The sequence below is a fragment of the Salvelinus fontinalis genome, chromosome 22, assembly GCF_029448725.1.
Source record: "Salvelinus fontinalis isolate EN_2023a chromosome 22, ASM2944872v1, whole genome shotgun sequence".
Classification (NCBI taxonomy): Eukaryota; Metazoa; Chordata; class Actinopteri; order Salmoniformes; family Salmonidae; genus Salvelinus; species Salvelinus fontinalis.
In genome coordinates this window covers 8,128,182-8,147,581 of record NC_074686.1, presented here as the reverse complement: position 1 = coordinate 8,147,581, position 19,400 = coordinate 8,128,182, and the positions used below count along the sequence as shown (strand labels likewise).

Below are 19,400 nucleotides of genomic sequence, written 5' to 3'. Positions count from 1 at the left end.
GGGCTCCCTGCCTGTGCCATTAAACCCCTACAACTCATCCAGAACGCCGCAGCCCGTCTGGTGTTCAACCTTCCCAAGTTCTCTCACGTCACCCCGCTCCTCCGCTCTCTCCACTGGCTTCCAGTTGAAGCTCGCATCCGCTACAAGACCATGGTGCTTGCCTACGGAGCTGTGAGGGGAACGGCACCTCAGTACCTTCAGGCTCTGATCAGGCCCTACACCCAAACAAGGGCACTGCGTTCATCCACCTCTGGCCTGCTCGCCTCCCTACCACTGAGGAAGTACAGTTCCCGCTCAGCCCAGTCAAAACTGTTCGCTGCTCTGGCACCCCAATGGTGGAACAAACTCCCTCACGACGCCAGGACAGCGGAGTCAATCACCACCGTCCGGAGACACCTGAAACCCCACCTCTTCAAGGAATACCTAGGATAAAGCAATCCTTCTGCCCCCCCCCCCCCCCCCCCTTAAAAGATCTAGATGCACTATTGTAAAGTGGCTGTTCCACTGGATGTCATAAGGTGAATGCACCAATTTGTAAGTCGCTCTGGATAAGAGCGTCTGCTAAATGACTTAAATGTAAATGTAAATGTAAATGTAAAAGACAATACAAAGAAAAAAAACGAACATTCTTTTGTATTTTTTTGTACCATCATCTTTGAAATGCAAGAGAAAGGAAATAATGTATTATTACAGCCTAGGTGCCATTTAGAATTTGGCAACTATATGGCAGCAGTGTATGTGCAAAGTTTTAGACTGATCCAAGGAACCATTGCATTTCTGTTCAAAATGTTGTCTCAAGACTGCCCAAATGTACCTAATTTGTTTATTAATAACTTTTCATGTTCAAAATTGTGCACTCTCCTCAAACAATAGCATGGTATTCTTTCACTGTAATAGCTACTGTAAATTGGACAGTGCAGTTAGATTAACAAGAATTTAAGCTTTCTGCCAATATCAGAAATGTCTATGTCCTGGGAAAGTTTCTTGTTACTTACAATCTCGTGCTAATCACATTAGCCTACGTTAGCTCAACCGTCTCGTGGACAGGACACCTATCCCGAAGAAGTTTTTAACTGACTGGCTGCTGGCTGTGACAAAGTGTTCTACCATTAGAGGAAACAGTGTTACACTATATGACTCATCTAGAGGAAATCCATTAAGTATACTGTAGACTAGAAGGAAGCCCGCTGTATATTCACACCCTTGTTGCCTTTTTTTACAGAATGACACCAAACGCCACCATTCCGTTTGCCCTCGTCACCTCAGCCGCCCGAGATGACGAAGCCAAGGTGGTGGACATCGATGCCATCATGAACAAATTAAACATTGTCATTCTCACGCTGACCATTGTCCTGGGCACCACGGGCAACTCTGTAGTCATCTGGGTGGCAGGCTTCAAGCTCAAGCCCACCGTCACCAATGTGTGGCTGGTCAACCTGGCCGTGGCCGACCTCATCTTCTGCTTGAGCCGTGTGCTCTCGCTGACCAAGAAGCTCTTCTTCGACTACTGGCCGTTCGGCATCTTCTTATGCAAGTTCAACGGCTTCTTCAGGTATACCAACATGTTCTGCAGTGTGTTCCTGCTCGCTGTCATCAGCATGGACCGGACGCTCTGCATCTGGCACCCTGTCTTTACCAAACGGCGTAGGACGATCTGCCCCGCCCGCCTGGTGAGCGCCTGCGTGTGGGCTGTGGCGGCCATTTTGAGCGCCCCCCACTTCGCCTACCGCCAGGTTTACCTCGGCAAGAACAACCTGAGCAAGTGCTCTCTGGAGGACAATGAGCCAAAAGGCGATAACAGTGCTAAGCTAGCGCTCTACCTAATGCGCTTCCTATGCGGTTTCCTGCTTCCTTTCCTCATCATCCTCTGCTGCTACATCCTAGCAGGGCTAGGCATCCGACGCACCCGCCTGTTGGGCAAGTCACGCCCACTCCGTATCCTGGTATCGCTGGTCTGTGCTTTTGTCCTGTGCTGGGCGCCCTACCACTGCCTCCTACTGGCAAAGATGGTGAACAGCAACAGTACGTTGGTGACGGGGGGGCTGACAGTGGCCACAGCGTTTACCTACTTCAACAGTTGCGTGAACCCGCTGCTGTACTTCTGTATGGGGTTGGACATGAGAGGGTCGAGGTTCAGGCAGACATTAGAGGGGGTGTACCGGAGAGCACTAGCCAATGACAGAGATGGTCGAAACACGCAGCCCAACGAGCGAACAGTGGATAATAGATCTGGCTCTGCGTCACAACCTGCACTCAGTCTCAATTGAATGTGGCCCACGTCTGAGGGAAGTCACATTTGGTATGAGGAGTGGTTTCAGTCCTTATTAGCACTAAATAGGTTTTCCCTAAATAGGTTTTCCCAACTTGTGTAGACAAACATTTTTCATAATTTGGGATACATATAGACATAGGGTAACTGTGAATTTACATACATTCTCAATAAATCAGTTTCACATTTTCTAAGTGTTATGTGACGAAAATCCCAGAAAGAAAGTGGAACTGTGCCAAGGAAATATAAAATAACATATCAGGGGAAGTGGTACAACTTTTGGGGAAAGTCATAGATGACTTCAGTCATGCTATGTTTTAATAAGTGTCATGTTTCAACAGTGGAAAAACAAGGATATTTATTCCCATTTTCCATTTCAGCTTTTCCATTTGGAATCAACGTCTACTACAGGGCAGCATCCAGTGGTGGGCCGTCAGGGCCTGCAAGGCCTTCTCTGCTGGCCTAAACATCATCAGAATATAAATTTTTTTTAAATATATTTTCCCACAAACATGTATTCAATTATTCCCCAGAGTAAGAGTTATAATCTTCATTTCATAGCTTTCCTCTTGGTTGCACTGCTTCCAGCCCCAGGTTGAGATTTGGAGGGCTTGCCTTTATGTTAGATCTTTTATCTAATCATATTCAGCCATCATGTGTTGCCAGGGGTCTGAAATCTGCCCTCAGGCCTTCAGAATCAACAGTGCGGGTGCTTGTCGCTTATAGTGAATGGAAATGAAAATTTAGTGTCAACCAATTAGCTGTAGAGTTGGCTATTGTACGCCTGCTGGCTGGCTCCAGTGTTACACAGGAGCCAGCTAGCAGGCGTAGTGCGTGCACGTCTTTTGATTGGATTACCAATATTGAGAGGCAGGTCCTATGGAGATCTAGGAAACTGAATTTGATAAACGAATTAATTCGCGTACTACTAAGCTGTTTTTTCAACCCACAATGGCGGAAGGAGGAGAAGATATCGATTTGGTCGAGGATATAATTATAACGCCATTCTCAAGACAAACTTTTCAAGAAAAGTTAGACATTGTAAGGAGAGGTCGCCCGGCGCCACAAAGCCTGTCACAGGCGGGAAAGGGCTTCGTTCGCTCGCCACTTTCAAAGTTTAAACTACGAGCGCTGTCAATGGGGTGAGCGCTGTCAATGGCTCCTTGGCTCCGAGAAGCACTGCAAACTGTACTGCTGGGAATGCCTATTATTTGCAAGTGATCGATTTGGTGTTTGGAGCCACACTGGCTTTGCAAACTTGAGTTGTCTAACCATGGCAGCAACGAGACACTAAAGTACGGCTGGGCACTAACAAGCAATGGTGCTTTTGAAAACTTTTGGGGACACCGGAGTGGATCTACAGCTCAAAGAACACGTGCGCAGGTCAACGGAGCTGCACAATGAAAAGGTGAAGGGAAATATTGAAAAGACTCATTGATTGTGTCATGTTTTTGTCAAATGTCAATTTGTCAATTTCAAGGTGACGCAACGCCTGGTTATACTGCATTTCTGTCTAAATGTATAGTGTCTAGAGCCAAGGCATCATAATGAGGTGGATTAATTCGGGTGGGACTGTGTAATACCTCACTGAAGGCCCAGGCCCCAGGCCCACGGCACGCCACTGGCAGCATCCTTATGTGCCACCGGTGAATTTTCCATATTGCTGACACCTCATTCACTCTCATTGATTTAAAGAGGGGAAAATAAAAAGTTGAGAGAAAATAGAAAGAGAGGTAGAGGGGAGTCAGAAGAAGAGGATGTGATCTGGACAACTTGACTTGAGGAAGTGTGGTGGTCGCTTGTTTCTCTTTTAGTCACCACATTGCTCCTCCTAGTCAGACTGTCTCTATCATGTCTCAGTCATATGACTGGTCTCTCCTTCTAACTAACTGTATCAGAGGTGAACACAGAGGCCTAGCTTAATTAAGCTCTGTGGTTGCCAGATCCGATAAAACCGTGTAGTCATGTTTCCACTTAATATGCAATGTCAGACACCACACTCACAGCGTAAGAAAAATGAAAACCACAATTTAATTCACTTTCTGACTCTCGCTCTCTCCCTCCTTCCCTCTCACTTACTCTCTCTCGCTCTCTCTCTCTCTTTCTCTCCTTCTCCTCTCTCTGATTATATTTTTCAGGACTCTTGTACTAAAATATAAAGTATGAAAGAGACAATTCAGCTGACATCTATTTATCTTTCGATAAAACTTCTCAATGAGAATCAAAACTGTTTTCCTGTATTGTCTGAAACTGTGTAGGATGCAGAGAAACAGAAATCCCCCTCAGGACAATGGAGGAAAGGAACATAAATGGATGGGAACAAACAGACAGACCAGCCAGTCTTCTTCTCATCTTTTTGATGCTCTGCCCTTTATCAATATAAAAAAAATTTTTTTTATCAATGTGTGTAAAACAAATTGACCAATTGCCATTGTTGAGAAAGTACCATGCCAATGGATATCGCATTCTTCAAACAACATGTTGACCTATAGGAAGAGGGAACTCCTACTGTATGTCTGATTCATTTGATTTGTCAGGAGTCAAAAGGTCTTGAATTGAGCAACATGTGAAATAATAAAATGGGTTGAAGGCAGTGGGGTGAATGGTGCTGCTGTGTATGTAAGTACACAAATTAGGTTTTCCTTTGCCTCTATTCCAGCAACAGACATCCTCTATAGTTGCTTTTTCACTGGTCAACATTCACAAGGGGGCGACAGAGGTTTTCTTGGTGTCTTCTGTCGTGGCAGAATCAGATTTAGCTAAGTAACATAGATAGATAAGATGTTATTTTCATCATATGCTTGTGAGATACTTGTCATTATAATGGGGCCCTTTGGACTATAGGATTGGCAGTGCATTTTCCCCTTCTGTGATAGGGCTTAGTAACTTGGGGCCAGAGAGGGGAGAGGTCAGGCTTGTCTTCATATGTGAATGTATCTGTTAAACCATGTGGTGCTATGCAGAATATCAGAAGGGGAGGAGGACAGAATGGAACACTGTCTTCTTATGGGAATGTGTCTGTAACTATTCCTAAACCATGTGACGGGATGGCGTTATTAATGGGGAACCAGTTAGTTATCTCATACAATGTCTGTACGCCAGTCACTCCCTACTTTTCTCATAGGGGGAAGGAGTTTGGCAGTGTTTGGAACCATTGTATTTCCCCTCTGAGGTTGCCCTTATCTTGATCTGGTATATGACCTAAGAGGCTCACTGTCTTTTCTGAGCTTATCCAGGAGGGGGTGTATTTGAGATGGGAGTATCTCAAATGACAATTGATATATGCCATTGGATGAGGTAAGGTTTTGGTAGACAGTGAAGTACCAAGCATGAGATTGAAACCTTGTCTTGGGAGACCAAACTGAACGATGATTTATAGCTGATGCTGTCTAGCGATAGGATACTCCTCTTTCAGGTAAAGGATTCTTTGTAAGTTGAGAGGGGTGTATCTTGGCTATAAATGAAACTAAGAATTGTTTTGTAAGCACTCTCAGAGAATTCATTTATAGACACTGAATTGATCTGAGAGTCAAAGGGCTTTGGTGAAGCTTATATATATATATATTAAAGATGTACATTATAATATAACTCTGACTTGTGTGTGGTTGGCTCTCTCTCTCTCTTTATTGAGTAATACAGGAAATTACCACGAAACTTCTCATTTGTTGTGAAAGCAAAAGAAGAGTCTCTCTTGTCTTGTTGTCTTCCCTTGCTAGCAAGTTGGCTGAACACTGCAAGCTAGCTAGCCTTTTGAAATAATTGGATGTCTAATGAAATAATATTGAATGGCAAATACTTCCCGGTGTAACCTACAACATTATCTCAATTTGATTTGCTGCTTCAATGTATTGGCTCCCATATCAGCTAAACATACAATGTCATCATTTTTTGTCAGTGCCTCTCCTGTTTTAAGCCCCACCTGTTTAGCAACAAATATGTAATGTTGCCTGTTTTGCATGCTATTTTGGCATTAATATTATATTTCAAAATGATTATTGAGTTACACTCCCACATTCTACTGAAAAGGCAGCGCGCGAAATTCAAAAAATATTTTTTTGAAATATTTAACTTTCACACATCAACAAGTCCAATACAGCAAATGAAAGATAAAGATCTTGTGAATCCAGCCAACATGTCCGATTTTTTAAATGTTTTACAGCGAAAACACCACGTATATTTATGTTAGCTCACCACCAAATACAAAAAAGCACAGACATTTCTTTCACAGCACAGGTAGCTTGCACAAAATCCCCAAATAGAGATAGAATTAGTCACTAACCAAGAAACAACTTCATCAGATGATAGTCTTATAACATGTTATACAATAAATCTATGTTTTGTTCGAAAAATGTGCATATTTCAGGTATAAATCATAGTTTTACATTGCAGCTACAATCAGAAATAGCACCGAAGCAGCAAGAATAACTACAGAGAGCAACGTGAAATACTGAAATACTCATCATAAAACATTTATGAAAAATACATGGTGTACAGCAAATGAAAGATAAACATCTTGTGAATCCAGCCAATATTTCTGATTTTTTAAGTGTTTTACAGCGAAAACACAATATAGCATTATATTAGCGTACCACAATAGCCAACCACACAACCGCATTCATTCACCGCAAAAGGTAGTGATCGCAAAAAAACAGCAAAAGATATAAAATGATTCACTAACCTTGACAAACTTCATCAGATGACAGTCCTATAACATTGTGTTACACAATACATATATGTTTTGTTCGAAAATGTGCATATTTAGCGGTACAAATCGTGGTTTTACAATGTGAATACGTAGCCAAACTGCACAAAATTATCCGGATATATTTCTGACACTCACCTAATCTAATCAAATAACTCATCATAAACTTTACTAAAAAATACATGTTGTACAGCAAATTAAAGATACACTAGTTCTTAATGTAATCGCCATGTTAGAATTCTAAAAATAACTTTAGTACGACATACAGCTTACGTTATAGCGAGACAGCGCCTGAAATGAGGGCGGCAAATAGTACTAAACATTTTCCACAGAAATACGAAATAACATCATAAATGGTTCCTACTTTTGCTGAGCTTCCATCAGAATCTTGTACAAGGAGTCCTTTGTCCAGAATAAATCGTTGTTTGGTTTTAGAATGTCCTCTTCTCCTGTCGAATTAGCAACCAAAGCTAGCCAAGTGGCACGAAGTTGTCCATCTTCACCAAACGCAGAGAACGGAAAACGCCAAAACTCCCGATAAACGTTCAATAATCTGATAAAACTATATTGAAAAAAACATACTTTACGATGATATTATCACATGTATCAAATAAAATCAAAGCCGGAGATATTAGCCGTCTATACCGAAAGCTTTTCAGAAGGCAATCCAGGGTTCCTTCCCGCGCCTTGCTGGACAAAGGAAATTTGGGGTCACGTCATTCCAAGAGCTCTTGTTCGACCTCAGATCAAGCTAGACAACCCATTCCACCTCCCACTGCCTGTTGACATTTAGTGGAAGGCATATGAAGTGCATGTATATCCATAGATTTCAAGCAAATGAATAGGAATGCCCTGGAACAGAGCCTCGATTTCCGATTTTTCACTTCCTGTCAGGAAGTTTGCTACAAAATGAGTTCTGTTTTACTCACAGTGTCACGACCGCGTTGACATGAATGAGAGGACCAAGGCGCAACATGATATGAATACATCTTCTTTATTTACAACGACGAAGATGATCACGAAACACTTATACAACACTAACAAAAACAACAAACGATCGTGAAACTTCAGACGCAAGTGCACACACAAACTACTTACGTCGACATATACATATACATATACAATGACCCACAAACAGCTAAAGCCTATGGCAGCCTTAAATATGGTTCCCAATTAGAGACAACCGAAACCAGCTGTCTCTAATTGAGAACCCATTCAGGCAACCATAGACTCTCCTAGAAAACTACACACCCATAGACACAGCTAGATACATACACTCAACACAAACCCATACACTACCACCAACACCACCTCTACCATATAAATACCCCCAAACACACACATACCCCATGTCACACCCTGACCTAACTAAAATAATAAAGAAAACAAATAATACTAAGGCCAGGGCGTGACACACAGATATAATTCAAGTCCAATAGTAATAATAATATGCATATTGTACGATCTAGAATAGAGTACGAGGCCGTTTAAATTGGGCACGATTTTTTCCCAAAGTGAAAATAGAGCCCCCTACACACTAACAGGTTAATAAAGCTGCATACAAACGTGTTCTCTTGAGTAAGGCATCTCCAAAATGCAGGTGTTTCAGCCTAGCTCAGTGCTATCTGCGGAGGAGAGGCAGCCAGTGGAAAATACTGAGCGTAGGGTTTGGTAATCTTCTCTAGTTGTGCCTTGATTGGCTCAGTGTTCTGTCACTCTCGGGGACACTACGTCACCACAAAATCTACAGGGAGAGCTAGATAGTTCAAGCCACCTTGAATACTGTCATAGATTTACATTAGAAGTGCCCATCCAAGAAGGCTCAAGGTCATTGGCCACGGATAAAATGACGTCAAATCATGTTATATTTACCGTAGCTTTGATTGTCCAAATCATACTTTCAAAATCTTAGCTAGCAAGCTAGACAAGCAGTCATCATCATGAATCACGTCGGCAAATCCTTTTCAATCCTTGTCATATGAATAGAAATGATAGATAAAACGTATCAGTGCTCATCGGCCATTGGACATAAACATTACACAACAAGTTGGAAATTGCAAATTCAGCAATGAGTGGTTTGGAAGGAATCAGTGGCTAACTGCAAGTGTTGCAAAGTGATCACTATTTTTCTTCCACTACCTGCTATTCGGTGGTGAAGGTGTGTGGTCTAAGTCTGTGTTTAAGGGTCTCTTTTCCAAGCTTAAAAGGATAGACATTCACACGCAACATCATGGGCCAGAAAAGGTTGAATACATTGGCCATGCTGTTATTCCAGCATGACTTCTGCCGTGGTCAAAACAGCTGGAAACTCAGAACTGGGAAATCTCAGACTACAGTGAGTTCAAGGCAACTGAGAACTCCGAAAAAAACAAGCTCAGACTGGGAAAAAAAGTTTCGAATTGTCATCCAACTCGGAATTCCAAGTCGAGAACTCAGGCCTCATTCTAGAGCTCCGACCTGAAGATCACTGACGTCATGAGTCAACCTTGGTTTTTTTCAGAGTTCCCAGTTGTCTTGAAAGCACCATAAATCCAGAGGATGCCAGACTTTGATGACAAAGTTTCATTACAAAATTTGCCCACAAGAAGGACTGCCGCGCAACATTCCTGTTCAGATGAGCACAGCACAACACGGTGTGTCCAAAAATGTATTGTATGCTGCTGCATAAATTATGTAATATGCCAGTGTAACAGTAGAACTTTAGACCGTCCCCTCGCCCATACCCGGGCGCGAACCAGGGACCCTCTGCACACATCAACAACAGTCACCCACGAAGCATCGTTACCCATCGCTCCACAAAAGCCACGGCCCTTGCAGAGCAAGGGGCAACACTACTTCTAGGTTTCAGAGCAAGTGACGTAACTGATTGAAACGCTACTAGCGCGTACCCGCTAACTAGCTAGCCATTTCACATCCGTTACACCAGGGAGATGTGTATACTGTAGTTTAGAAAGTAATACTAAGTGTATGTTGTGTAGTAAGCTATGGGCTAAAGCCCATGTGCCTCACCCTAATAATGTGGTCCCTTTCCCCTTCATAACTTAGCCTACTGTTCTGACTTGGTGGTACACATTTAGCCTATAGCCTGTTTTAGAGAAACGTCATCATCGAATATTGTAAGAGCTTTCATTGTCTGCTTATATGTCCCCTTTATTTATCCTACTGTTCTGACTTGGTGTACAGAGAGTATATTGTAAGAACGGCCCATGTTCTGAATTCTGTCGCCTCTACATTTCAAAAGTGCTGAACAAATAGTTATATTGACCACGTCCGTATTAGCTCGCTCGTTAATGTCTTAATCGAAATTACGGATTGCCTCTTATCCGCTCATTGTTCCCTTATGCCATAGTTTGTACAACTCAATTGTCAGTGGAAACCACAGTTGTCAGCCATATCAGCAAGTTTTTTAAAAAGACAATAAATGAGGCTGAATGAACTGTTTCGCTGCCAGACAAGGCTTCGTTGATAGCCAGGTGTAGCGGTGGTAAGGATTCACTCCATGGTGCTGAAAAGAAAGCTCTGCTGTTGGGACAGCTTTATGTAGGCCCTAACAGTTTGTGGGCATTGTTTGTCACTGTTATAGTGCAATTCATGTATTGTGTAGTGTTGTGTTGTGTAGTGGCTTTGCTGGCATGCATACAAAGAAATAGTAACGTTAAGTTTGCCCCACCAAGATGTACATGCTAAAATCGCCACTGATCTTCTTTGATTTATTGTTTGAACAGTCGCTAAGATTATATTTATCAATGCCAAATAGGCTGCTTATTTAGTGCCAAGCTAAACTGAGACAGTAATCTTGAAGTTTAAGTGATATTAAAGATGATTAGCTGTGAAATAATCACATTTATAATTAAACAACATGTTATCAGTAAAATGTCAGTAAAATTGTCAGTAAGTGTACCAGTTCAGAGGACAAATCAGGGAGAAACTGACCTTTCAGCAGAAAAATGGTGGAAGCAATAAACCACAGACCCATCTGTGATGTTGAGGTGCCTTCCACAGTAACGATACACTTCAAATAAACATAGAGACAGAAAAACACTGTGTTCATTGTGTAATGCTTCTGAGATACTCTAAACGTGTCTTTTAGATTGAATTATGAAAAAGTGACTGAGTAATAGAGATCATGGATATTGAGATCACAGATATACCCAAAATGGCACAGGGTGTCCAATGAAAGCAAGAAGCTGTCTTTTCTTTTATGTGCATTGGGAAATAAAGGGAAATCCAAACCCTGTTTGCTTAATGCTGAACCAATGACAAACATCAGAATAAAGAGGATGTTTGCTACAGTTGATGGAACATTAGAACATTTACAATTGGTTGCAACATTCTGTGACAGGACATCTCTGACTTCTCTATTGTAATAAGGCACAACGTGATGACTTGACACAGTCTGCCACCAGATTGCAACATCCCCATGTAGGAGCCACCAAAACTATCAGGGGCCTGAGGCATCCTGCAGATAGCTTTTATAAAGCTCTGTACACAGCCGTGCAGTACATGCATCAGTAAGACAGCTATTGGTACATTTGGAGAGTGATATACTCTAACTCTAACTCAAATCTGCAATAAAACAAAAAATTGTGATTGAATGATCCATTTAGATACTTTGAGATTGGGATGTCATCATGAAAAAGCCCTTATCTTGACTTAATAAGATCGTTCATCATCGTTCATCATAAAGTCCTAATTTATTGAGGCATTCACCTCACTCTGGGTCTGTTGGCTAAAAATTGAGAATACATGCAGGAAGTGGACACTCTAGGACTCCAGGGAAGAGTGTCCAACGACCGAGTAAGGCATGGTCAGTACTGCACACCCCCTTCCAACTCTTGCCCCTTGTATCCATGTGAGCAGAGAGAGGAGGTGGGAGATAGGGGATGGGAGCAAAAGAGATGGAGCGTGAGAAAGAGAGAGCGAGAGGCAGGAAGTTCACTTTTCTGTGGCCTTTTTACCCAAGCGGCACAATGACTTGAGGTTGGGGGCCACATCATTTAGACATGCACACACAGACACACGCACACAGACACACTCACACACACACAGGAAAGACAGAGAAGATCGTGAGGATTGTCTGTAAACTAAAGACACACAGCTTAGAACTATGAACCTCCACGCTTTGTTCAACCTCTGAAGCTCAACATGCTGGACAGCTACTACTGAAGCATCTCAGCTCATAGGTAAGCATCATCAGTATGAATAACAAAGACCGTATACAGCGTTTCTGGCTTTACTTTTCATTTAGTTTCTTAAATCACTTTATTTGGATATTTTCAAATACAGGAGAGAATATTCTCTAGATGTTCTGACTATCTACACTGGCCACCCAAACTGTACACGTACGTAGTTGTAGCATGCTGTAGCCTCTTCTGGACAAATGATGAGATTCTGTGGATAGTTAGCTGAATATATACAGATCATCCGTCGGGGACTATATAAAGAAGATACTGTATGTTACTCTTTATCTGTGTCCGTTGCTTTCCATTGCAATATCACCACTTGCCAGCTCAAATTGAGTTGCCAACAAGACGAATAATGACTAGCCACTGATATAACTACTGTAGATGAAAATATTGAGTAAAGTCTAGGCTAGATACGGACTGTTTGTTTTTCAGCATTTATTGAAACTTAATTTAGCCAGGAACAGAAAGTCATTGAAAACAAAGTTTCTTCTACGTTTACGAGCAGGGGCGAACAGCATCTGTCAGTCACATCTAACAATAACACATCATTCCTTATCTCGACAATGAAGAAATCAAACAGAAATAATATGTCATGTTTGTCAAAGACAAATTACCGGATTTTACTTTGTAAGGTGTATTTACATGAATGAAATACATCCTCAAACTGATAAAGAACAAACAATGAATGTACCCTGTCAATATTGACTTTGACCTAGTGCCGAGAGCAAGCATTATGGCCACGCAAGTATTTACATGGGAATGCAAATTGTATTAGCGTCATATCAAAGAAGCCTCTGCTCATGAAGCAACACAAAACCGTACGAGAGGTGGATTGAGTCCTTGACTCATTGCACAATAACGCATTCCTAATTGTCTTGCTCCTAGGTAAACCCCATCCCTTATATAGACTGGAAGCTTATTGGTTGCCAGACAACAGGACTATGTTTGTTTTATTGTTGGCTCACTGAAGGGAATATACATATACAGTGCATTCGGAAAGTATATGAGTAAAGAATCTGAATACTTATGTAAATGTGATATTTCAGCTTTTTTGCTTTTATACATATCAAAACGTTTCTAAAAACCTGTTTTTGCTTTGTCATTGTGGAGTATTGTGTTTTGATTGATGAGGATAAAAAACTATTGAATCCATTTTAGAATGGCTGTAACATAACAAAATGTGGAAAAAGTGAAGGGGTCTGAATACTTTCCAAATGCACTGCTCACTGATTGGAATATTCAGCTCTTCTGCAGTTTTACTATCTCACCACCAGTGGAGCTGCAACACCCTCAGCACCCCTACTTCCCCCGGCTATGATCCAAAGAGACTGGTCACATCACGGCTGGTACCGCCACACCAGCGGTCACGAGTCATGGAGGCAGTCAAATTCAAATTCCATGTGAAGTCACGGTAATTCGGCTTCTCCAAGCTCTGATGCTGCTGATGGTCATTAGTAGCCTACCAAACCTGCTAACTGCCACAAAGCGTTTCCGTCTTTGTGGCAAGTTTTCTGGGCGTCGCTAGTTACAGGGCAAGGTCTGGATTTTAATCAGATCCAATTTAGACACTTAACTTCCCATTTCATCTTTACAAAAACATTCTATTTGATCTGGACATTTTCCACACAACGTACAGTATGCAAACATCAGGTACATATTGTGAAAACTCTTCAAGTTACAATGTTTTTGTTATAACGTCATCATTTAACTTTTAATAGCATAACAAAAACGACTCGATTCCTTTTCGTATTCCATCTATCATTTACCACCATTTTGGCTGACGAAACATATTGTCCAAAAGTCAATTTATTGCATGTTACTGTTCTGAGGTAGGTTCTCCATAGGCCCATCATACATTCCATTCCTCCACAGTCAGAGGACAAAGGGATTTTGTCTGCTGCCTTAAGATTTACTATGGGCGTGAGGTGTCATTAAACCCCCACCTCCATACCTCTCGATCTCTCCATCTCTGGTGGGTGTGAGAAGTGTCTCTGTAGGAGTGTGGCCCTCTTTAACCTGACCCGAACAGGCCAGTCATGACAGAGCCTTTTGGTCCTAGACTTGGCGCTCCAGTATTGCTTGTCTTGCGGTAGCAGAGAGAACAGTTTATGACTTGGGTTACTGGAGTCTTTGAAAAAATGTTTGTCTTTCCTCTGACACCGCCTAGTATATACGTCCTGGATGGCAGGAAGCTTGGCCCCAGTGATGTACTGGGCCATACGCACTACCCTTTGTAGAGCCTTATATCAGATGCCGAGCAGTTTCCATACCAGGCGGTGATGCAACTGGTCTGAATGCTCTCGATGATGCAACTGTAGAACTTTTTGAGGATCTGGGGACCCATGCCAAATCTTTTCAGTCTCGTAAGGGGAAAAAGGTGTTCTTGGTGTGGTTGGACCATGATAGTTCATTGGTGATGTGGACACCAAGGAACTTGAAACTCTCAACCCGCTCCACTACAGCCCCGTCAATGTTAATGGGGGCTTGTTCGGCCCGCCTTTTCCTGTAGTCCATGATCAGCTCCTTTGTCTTGCTCACATTGAGGGAGAGGTTGTTTCCTGGTACCACACTGCCAGATCTCTGACCTCCTCCCTATTGGCTGTCTCATCGTTGTCAGTAATCAGGCCTACCACTGTTCTGTCGTCAGTTGTGAGTCGTGTTTGGCACGCAGTCGTGGGTGAACAGGGAGTACAGGAGGGGACTAAACACGCACCCCTGAAGGGTCCCCCGTGTTGAGGATCAGCATGGCAGACATATTGTTGCCTACCCTTACCACCTGGGGGAGGCCCGTCAGGGAGTCCAGGATCCAGTTGCAGAGGGAGGTGTTTAGTCCCAGGGTCCTTAGCTTAGTGATAAGATAAGAAACGGTAGCAGCAACATTATGTACAAAATAAGTAAAAAAATAAGTTACAAACATCGCAAAAAAACTAACTAAATAGCACAGTTGGTTAGGAGTCCGCAAAATGGCAGCCATCCCGTCCGGCACCTTAATTGGGGAGAACGTGCTCGTGGTAATGGTTAGAGCGGAATGAGTGGAATGGTGTCAAATACATGAAACAGGTGTTCGATACCATTCCATTTACTTCGTTCCAGACATTATTTTGAGCCGTCCTCCCCTCAGCAGCCTCCTGTGGTGTGCACTTTGTAAAAAAAGAAGAAAAAAAGGGTAAAACTGTGGGTAGTTCACAGTTCCAGACCCCCGCCACATACTCACCCAGATACATACACACACATTCCCAGACACAGATAAAGAATGACTCAGACAAAGACACAGAAATAGACTGTCTCGAATAGATTACATCATGCCCGGTACACAACATCCCATCTGAAGATTCAGAATACTTCCTAAAGTCAAGAATTTATAGAGTTTTGTCCATTTGTGACTATGAGTCCTCTTCCTGATAATAATAACTGACTGCCTATTGGCTGTGACAAAGTGTTATACCATTAGAGGAAACAGTTTTACACAATATGACTCATCTAGAGGAAAGCCATTAAGTATACTGTAGACTGGAAGGAAGTCATTCTGTGTATTCAAACTATTGTCGCCCTTTTTTACAGAATGACACCAAACGCCACCCTTCCGTTCGTCCTCGTCACCTCAGCCGCCCGAAATGACAAAGCCAAGGTGGTGGACATCGAGGCCATCATGAACAACTTAATCATTGTCCTTTACACGCTGACCATTGTATTGGGCACCACGGGCAACTCTGTAGTCATCTGGGTGGCAGGCTTCAAGCTCAAGCCCACCGTCACCAATGTGTGGCTGGTCAACCTGGCTGTGGCCGACCTCATCTTCTGCTTGAGCCGTGTGCTCTCGCTGACCAAGAAGCTCTTCTTCAACTACTGGCCGTTCGGCATCTTCTTATGCAAGTTCAATGGCTTCTTCAAGTATGCCAACATGTTCTGCAGTGTGTTCCTGCTCGCTGTCATCAGCATGGACCGGACGCTCTGCATCTGGCACCCCGTCTTTACCAAACGGCGTAGGACGATCTGCGCCGCCCGCCTGGTGAGCGCCGGCGTGTGGGCAGTGGCGGCCATTTTGAGCGCCCCCTACTTCACCTACCGCCAGGTTTACCTCGGCAAGAACAACCTGAGCAGGTGCTCGCTAGATGTCAAGGAGTCAATGAAAGGTGATAACAGCGCTAACCTAGCTCTCTACCTAATGCGCTTCCTATGCGGTTTCCTGCTTCCTTTCCTCATCATCCTCTGCTGCTACATCCTAGCAGGGTTAGGCATCCGACGCACCCGCCTGTTGGGCAAGTCACGTCCCCTCCGTATCTTGGCATCGCTGGTCTGTGCCTTTTTCCTGTGCTGGGCGCCCTACCACTGTCTCCTACTGGTCAAGATGGTGAACAGCAACAGTAAGGTGGTGAAGGTGGGGCTGACAGTGGCCACAGGCTTTGCCTACTTCAACAGTTGCGTGAACCCGCTGCTGTACTTCTGTATGGGGTTGGACATGAGAGGGTCGAGGTTCAGGCAGAGCTTAGCGGGGGTGTACCGCAGAGCACTAGCCGATGACAGAGATGGTCGCTCCACGCAGTCCAACGAGCGTACAGTGGATGATAGCTCTGGCTCTGCATCACGACTTGCAATGGTGAATGTGGCCAACGTCAGTCTCAATTGAATGTGGCCAAAGTCTCAGGGAAGTCACATTTGGTATGAGGAGAAGTTTCTGTCCTTAATAGTTCACAGGCTTGTTATTCTTGAATAGCTGAAAAGCTTGTGTAGACAAACATTTTCATATTTTTTATCAGTTGGGATACATATAGACATAGGGTAACTGTGAATTTGTGTAAATGCCTCAGGAAATAATTATCACACTTTCGAAGTGTTATGTGATGAAAATCACAGAAAAAAAGTGGAACTGTGTCTAGAAAATAACATATCAGGAGGAAGTGGTACTTCTGGGGAAAGTCATAGATGATAAGTTTTATATGTGTTTGGAAAACATGGAAAAGTGGAAATACAAAGATATCTATTTTTCATCTCATGAGACAAGATTGTAATTGGAAATGACAAATTGGGGCGAAAATGGGGCGTAAAATGCCCTGGCAAATATTCTTACACTTATCGGTGTAAACTACAACATTATCCCAATTTGATATGTTGCTTAAGGGACAGCTCACAATTTACTGGGGGGCGCTTGGGTGTTCCAAAATAGGGGAGGGTTGTGTGTTTTTTTATTGGGCACTGGTTTTACTAGATAATTTCTTCCATCCTAGCCAAATTTCCTCATCTGCTTGCATGCACCTCCTCTATATCAAGATGTATTGGTGCTTCCCTAAATGCACATGCTTTTCCATGTGCTAACTTTTACTATACCACAGGTCAGTATAGTCTACCAGTCTATCCAGCACTCATAGTGACAATAGTGGTAGGTGGATAATTTGTCCAGATCTGCAATAGGCTAACTAACAATCACACCACACATAAAACCATTCAAAGCTGCACCTCATTCACTCTCATTGATGATTCAAAGGGGGGAAATAAAGAGTTGAGAGAAAATAGAAAGAAAGGTAGAGGGGAGTCAGAAGAAGAGGATGTGATCTGGACAACTTGACTTGAGGAAGCGTGGTGGTCGCTTGTTTCTCTTTTAGTCACCACATTGCTCCTCCTAGTCAGACTGTCTCTATCATGTCTCAGTCATATGACTGGTCTCTACTTCAAACTAACTGTATCAGAGGTGAACACAGAGGCCTAGCTTAATTAAGCTCTGTGGTTGCCAGATCAGATAAAACCGTGTGGTCATGTTTCCACTTAATATGCAATGTCAGACACCACACTCACAGCGGAAGAGGAATTAAAACCACAATTCAATTCACTTTATGACTCTCTCGCTCCCGTCTTCCATGTCTCTCTTTCTCTCTCTCTCTCTTCTTCTCCTCTCTCTGATTATATTTTTCAGAAAGAAAAAGTATGAAAGAGACAATTCAGCTGACATCTATTTATCTTTTGATAAATATTCTCAATGGGAATCAAAACTGTTTTCCTGTACTGTCTGAAACTGTGTAGCTAGCGGTGTCATACATGAAAGGCCTAAACGTCCAGGATGCAGAGAAACAGATATCCCCCTCAGGACAATGGAGGAAAGGAACATAAATGGATGGGAACAAACAGAATAGACCAGCCAGCTGCACCCTAGTTTTTCTCATCTTGTTGATGCTCCTTGCAAGAAATTCCCTCCGTATCACCATTGCTTTGCTTAGACTGAATTTAACATAGGTCGAAATGTCCAATACAAAAAAAAACATTTTTACTGGTTTGAATAGTGTAAATGGTGATACTGTAAATATTGTGATATATTTTTGGTCATTTTATCTCTTCAATGTATTATACAATGTAAAATATGTTTAAAGCAAATTGACCAATTGCCATTGTTGAGAAAGTACCATGCCAACGGATATCGCATTCTTCAATCAACATGTTGACCTATAGGAAGAGGGAACTCCTACTGTATGTCTGATTCATTTGATTTGTCAGGAATCAAAAGGTCTTGAATTGAGCAACATGTGAAATAATAAAATGGGTTGAAGGCAGTGTGGTGAATGGTGCTGCTGTGTATGTAAGTACACAAGTTAGGTTTTTCTTTGCCTCTATTCCAGCAACACACATCCTCTATAGTTGCTTTTTCACTGGTCAACATTCACAAGGGGGCGACATAGGTTTTCTTGGTGTCTTCTCATTTGTTGTGTAAATAAAAGAAGAGTCTCTCTTGTCTCGTTGTCTTCCCTTGCTAGCAAGTTTGCTAAACACTGCAAGCTAGCTAGCCTTTTGAAATAATCAGATTTCTAATAAAATAATATTAAATGGCAAATACTTATACTTCCCGGTGCAACCTACAACATTATCCCAATTTGATATGCTGCTTAAATGTATTGGCTCAAGCAAGTTGGAAATCGCAAATTCAACAATGAGTGGTTTGGAAGAATCAATGACTAACTGCAAGTGCTGCAAAGCAATCACTATTTTGCTTCCCCCGCCTGCTATTCGGTGGAGAGGGTGTGTGGTCCAAGTCTGGGTTGAAGGGACTCTTTTCCAAGCATAAAAGGATAAACATTCACACGAAATACCATTGGCCAGAAAAGGTTGAATACACTGGCCATGAGGTCAATCCATCATTACTTCTGCTGCCTTAAAAACAGCTGGAAACTCAGAACTGGGAAATCTCAGACTTCAGTGAGTTCAAGACAACTGGGAACTCGGAAAAAAACGAGCTCAGACTGGGAAAAAAACATTTTGA

At 42.6% G+C, this 19,400-nt stretch overlaps 2 protein-coding genes across 2 annotated transcripts; both read left to right on the top strand.

The window, feature by feature from the left end:
• Positions 1–468: 468 nt before the first annotated feature.
• LOC129819675 (C3a anaphylatoxin chemotactic receptor-like) lies at positions 469–5,857 on the top strand. The gene has a single exon (XM_055876150.1). The coding sequence runs from the start codon at positions 1,224–1,226 to the stop codon at positions 2,265–2,267; it is 1,044 nt and encodes a 347-aa protein (XP_055732125.1). The 5' UTR covers positions 469–1,223; the 3' UTR covers positions 2,268–5,857.
• A 6,142-nt stretch (positions 5,858–11,999) lies between these two features.
• Positions 12,000–18,810, top strand: LOC129819674 (C3a anaphylatoxin chemotactic receptor-like). The gene is made up of 2 exons (XM_055876149.1): positions 12,000–12,154; positions 15,719–18,810. Exon 2 carries the CDS (start codon positions 15,720–15,722, stop codon positions 16,782–16,784), a length of 1,065 nt encoding a protein of 354 aa, XP_055732124.1. The 5' UTR covers positions 12,000–12,154; position 15,719; the 3' UTR covers positions 16,785–18,810.
• The last annotated feature ends 590 nt before the right edge of the window (positions 18,811–19,400 follow it).

Coding starts and splice junctions, on each gene's coding strand:
- LOC129819675 (XM_055876150.1), top strand. CDS start 1,224: ATGACACCAAACGCCACCATTCCGTTTGCCCTCGTCACCTCAGCCGCC.
- LOC129819674 (XM_055876149.1), top strand. CDS start 15,720: ATGACACCAAACGCCACCCTTCCGTTCGTCCTCGTCACCTCAGCCGCC.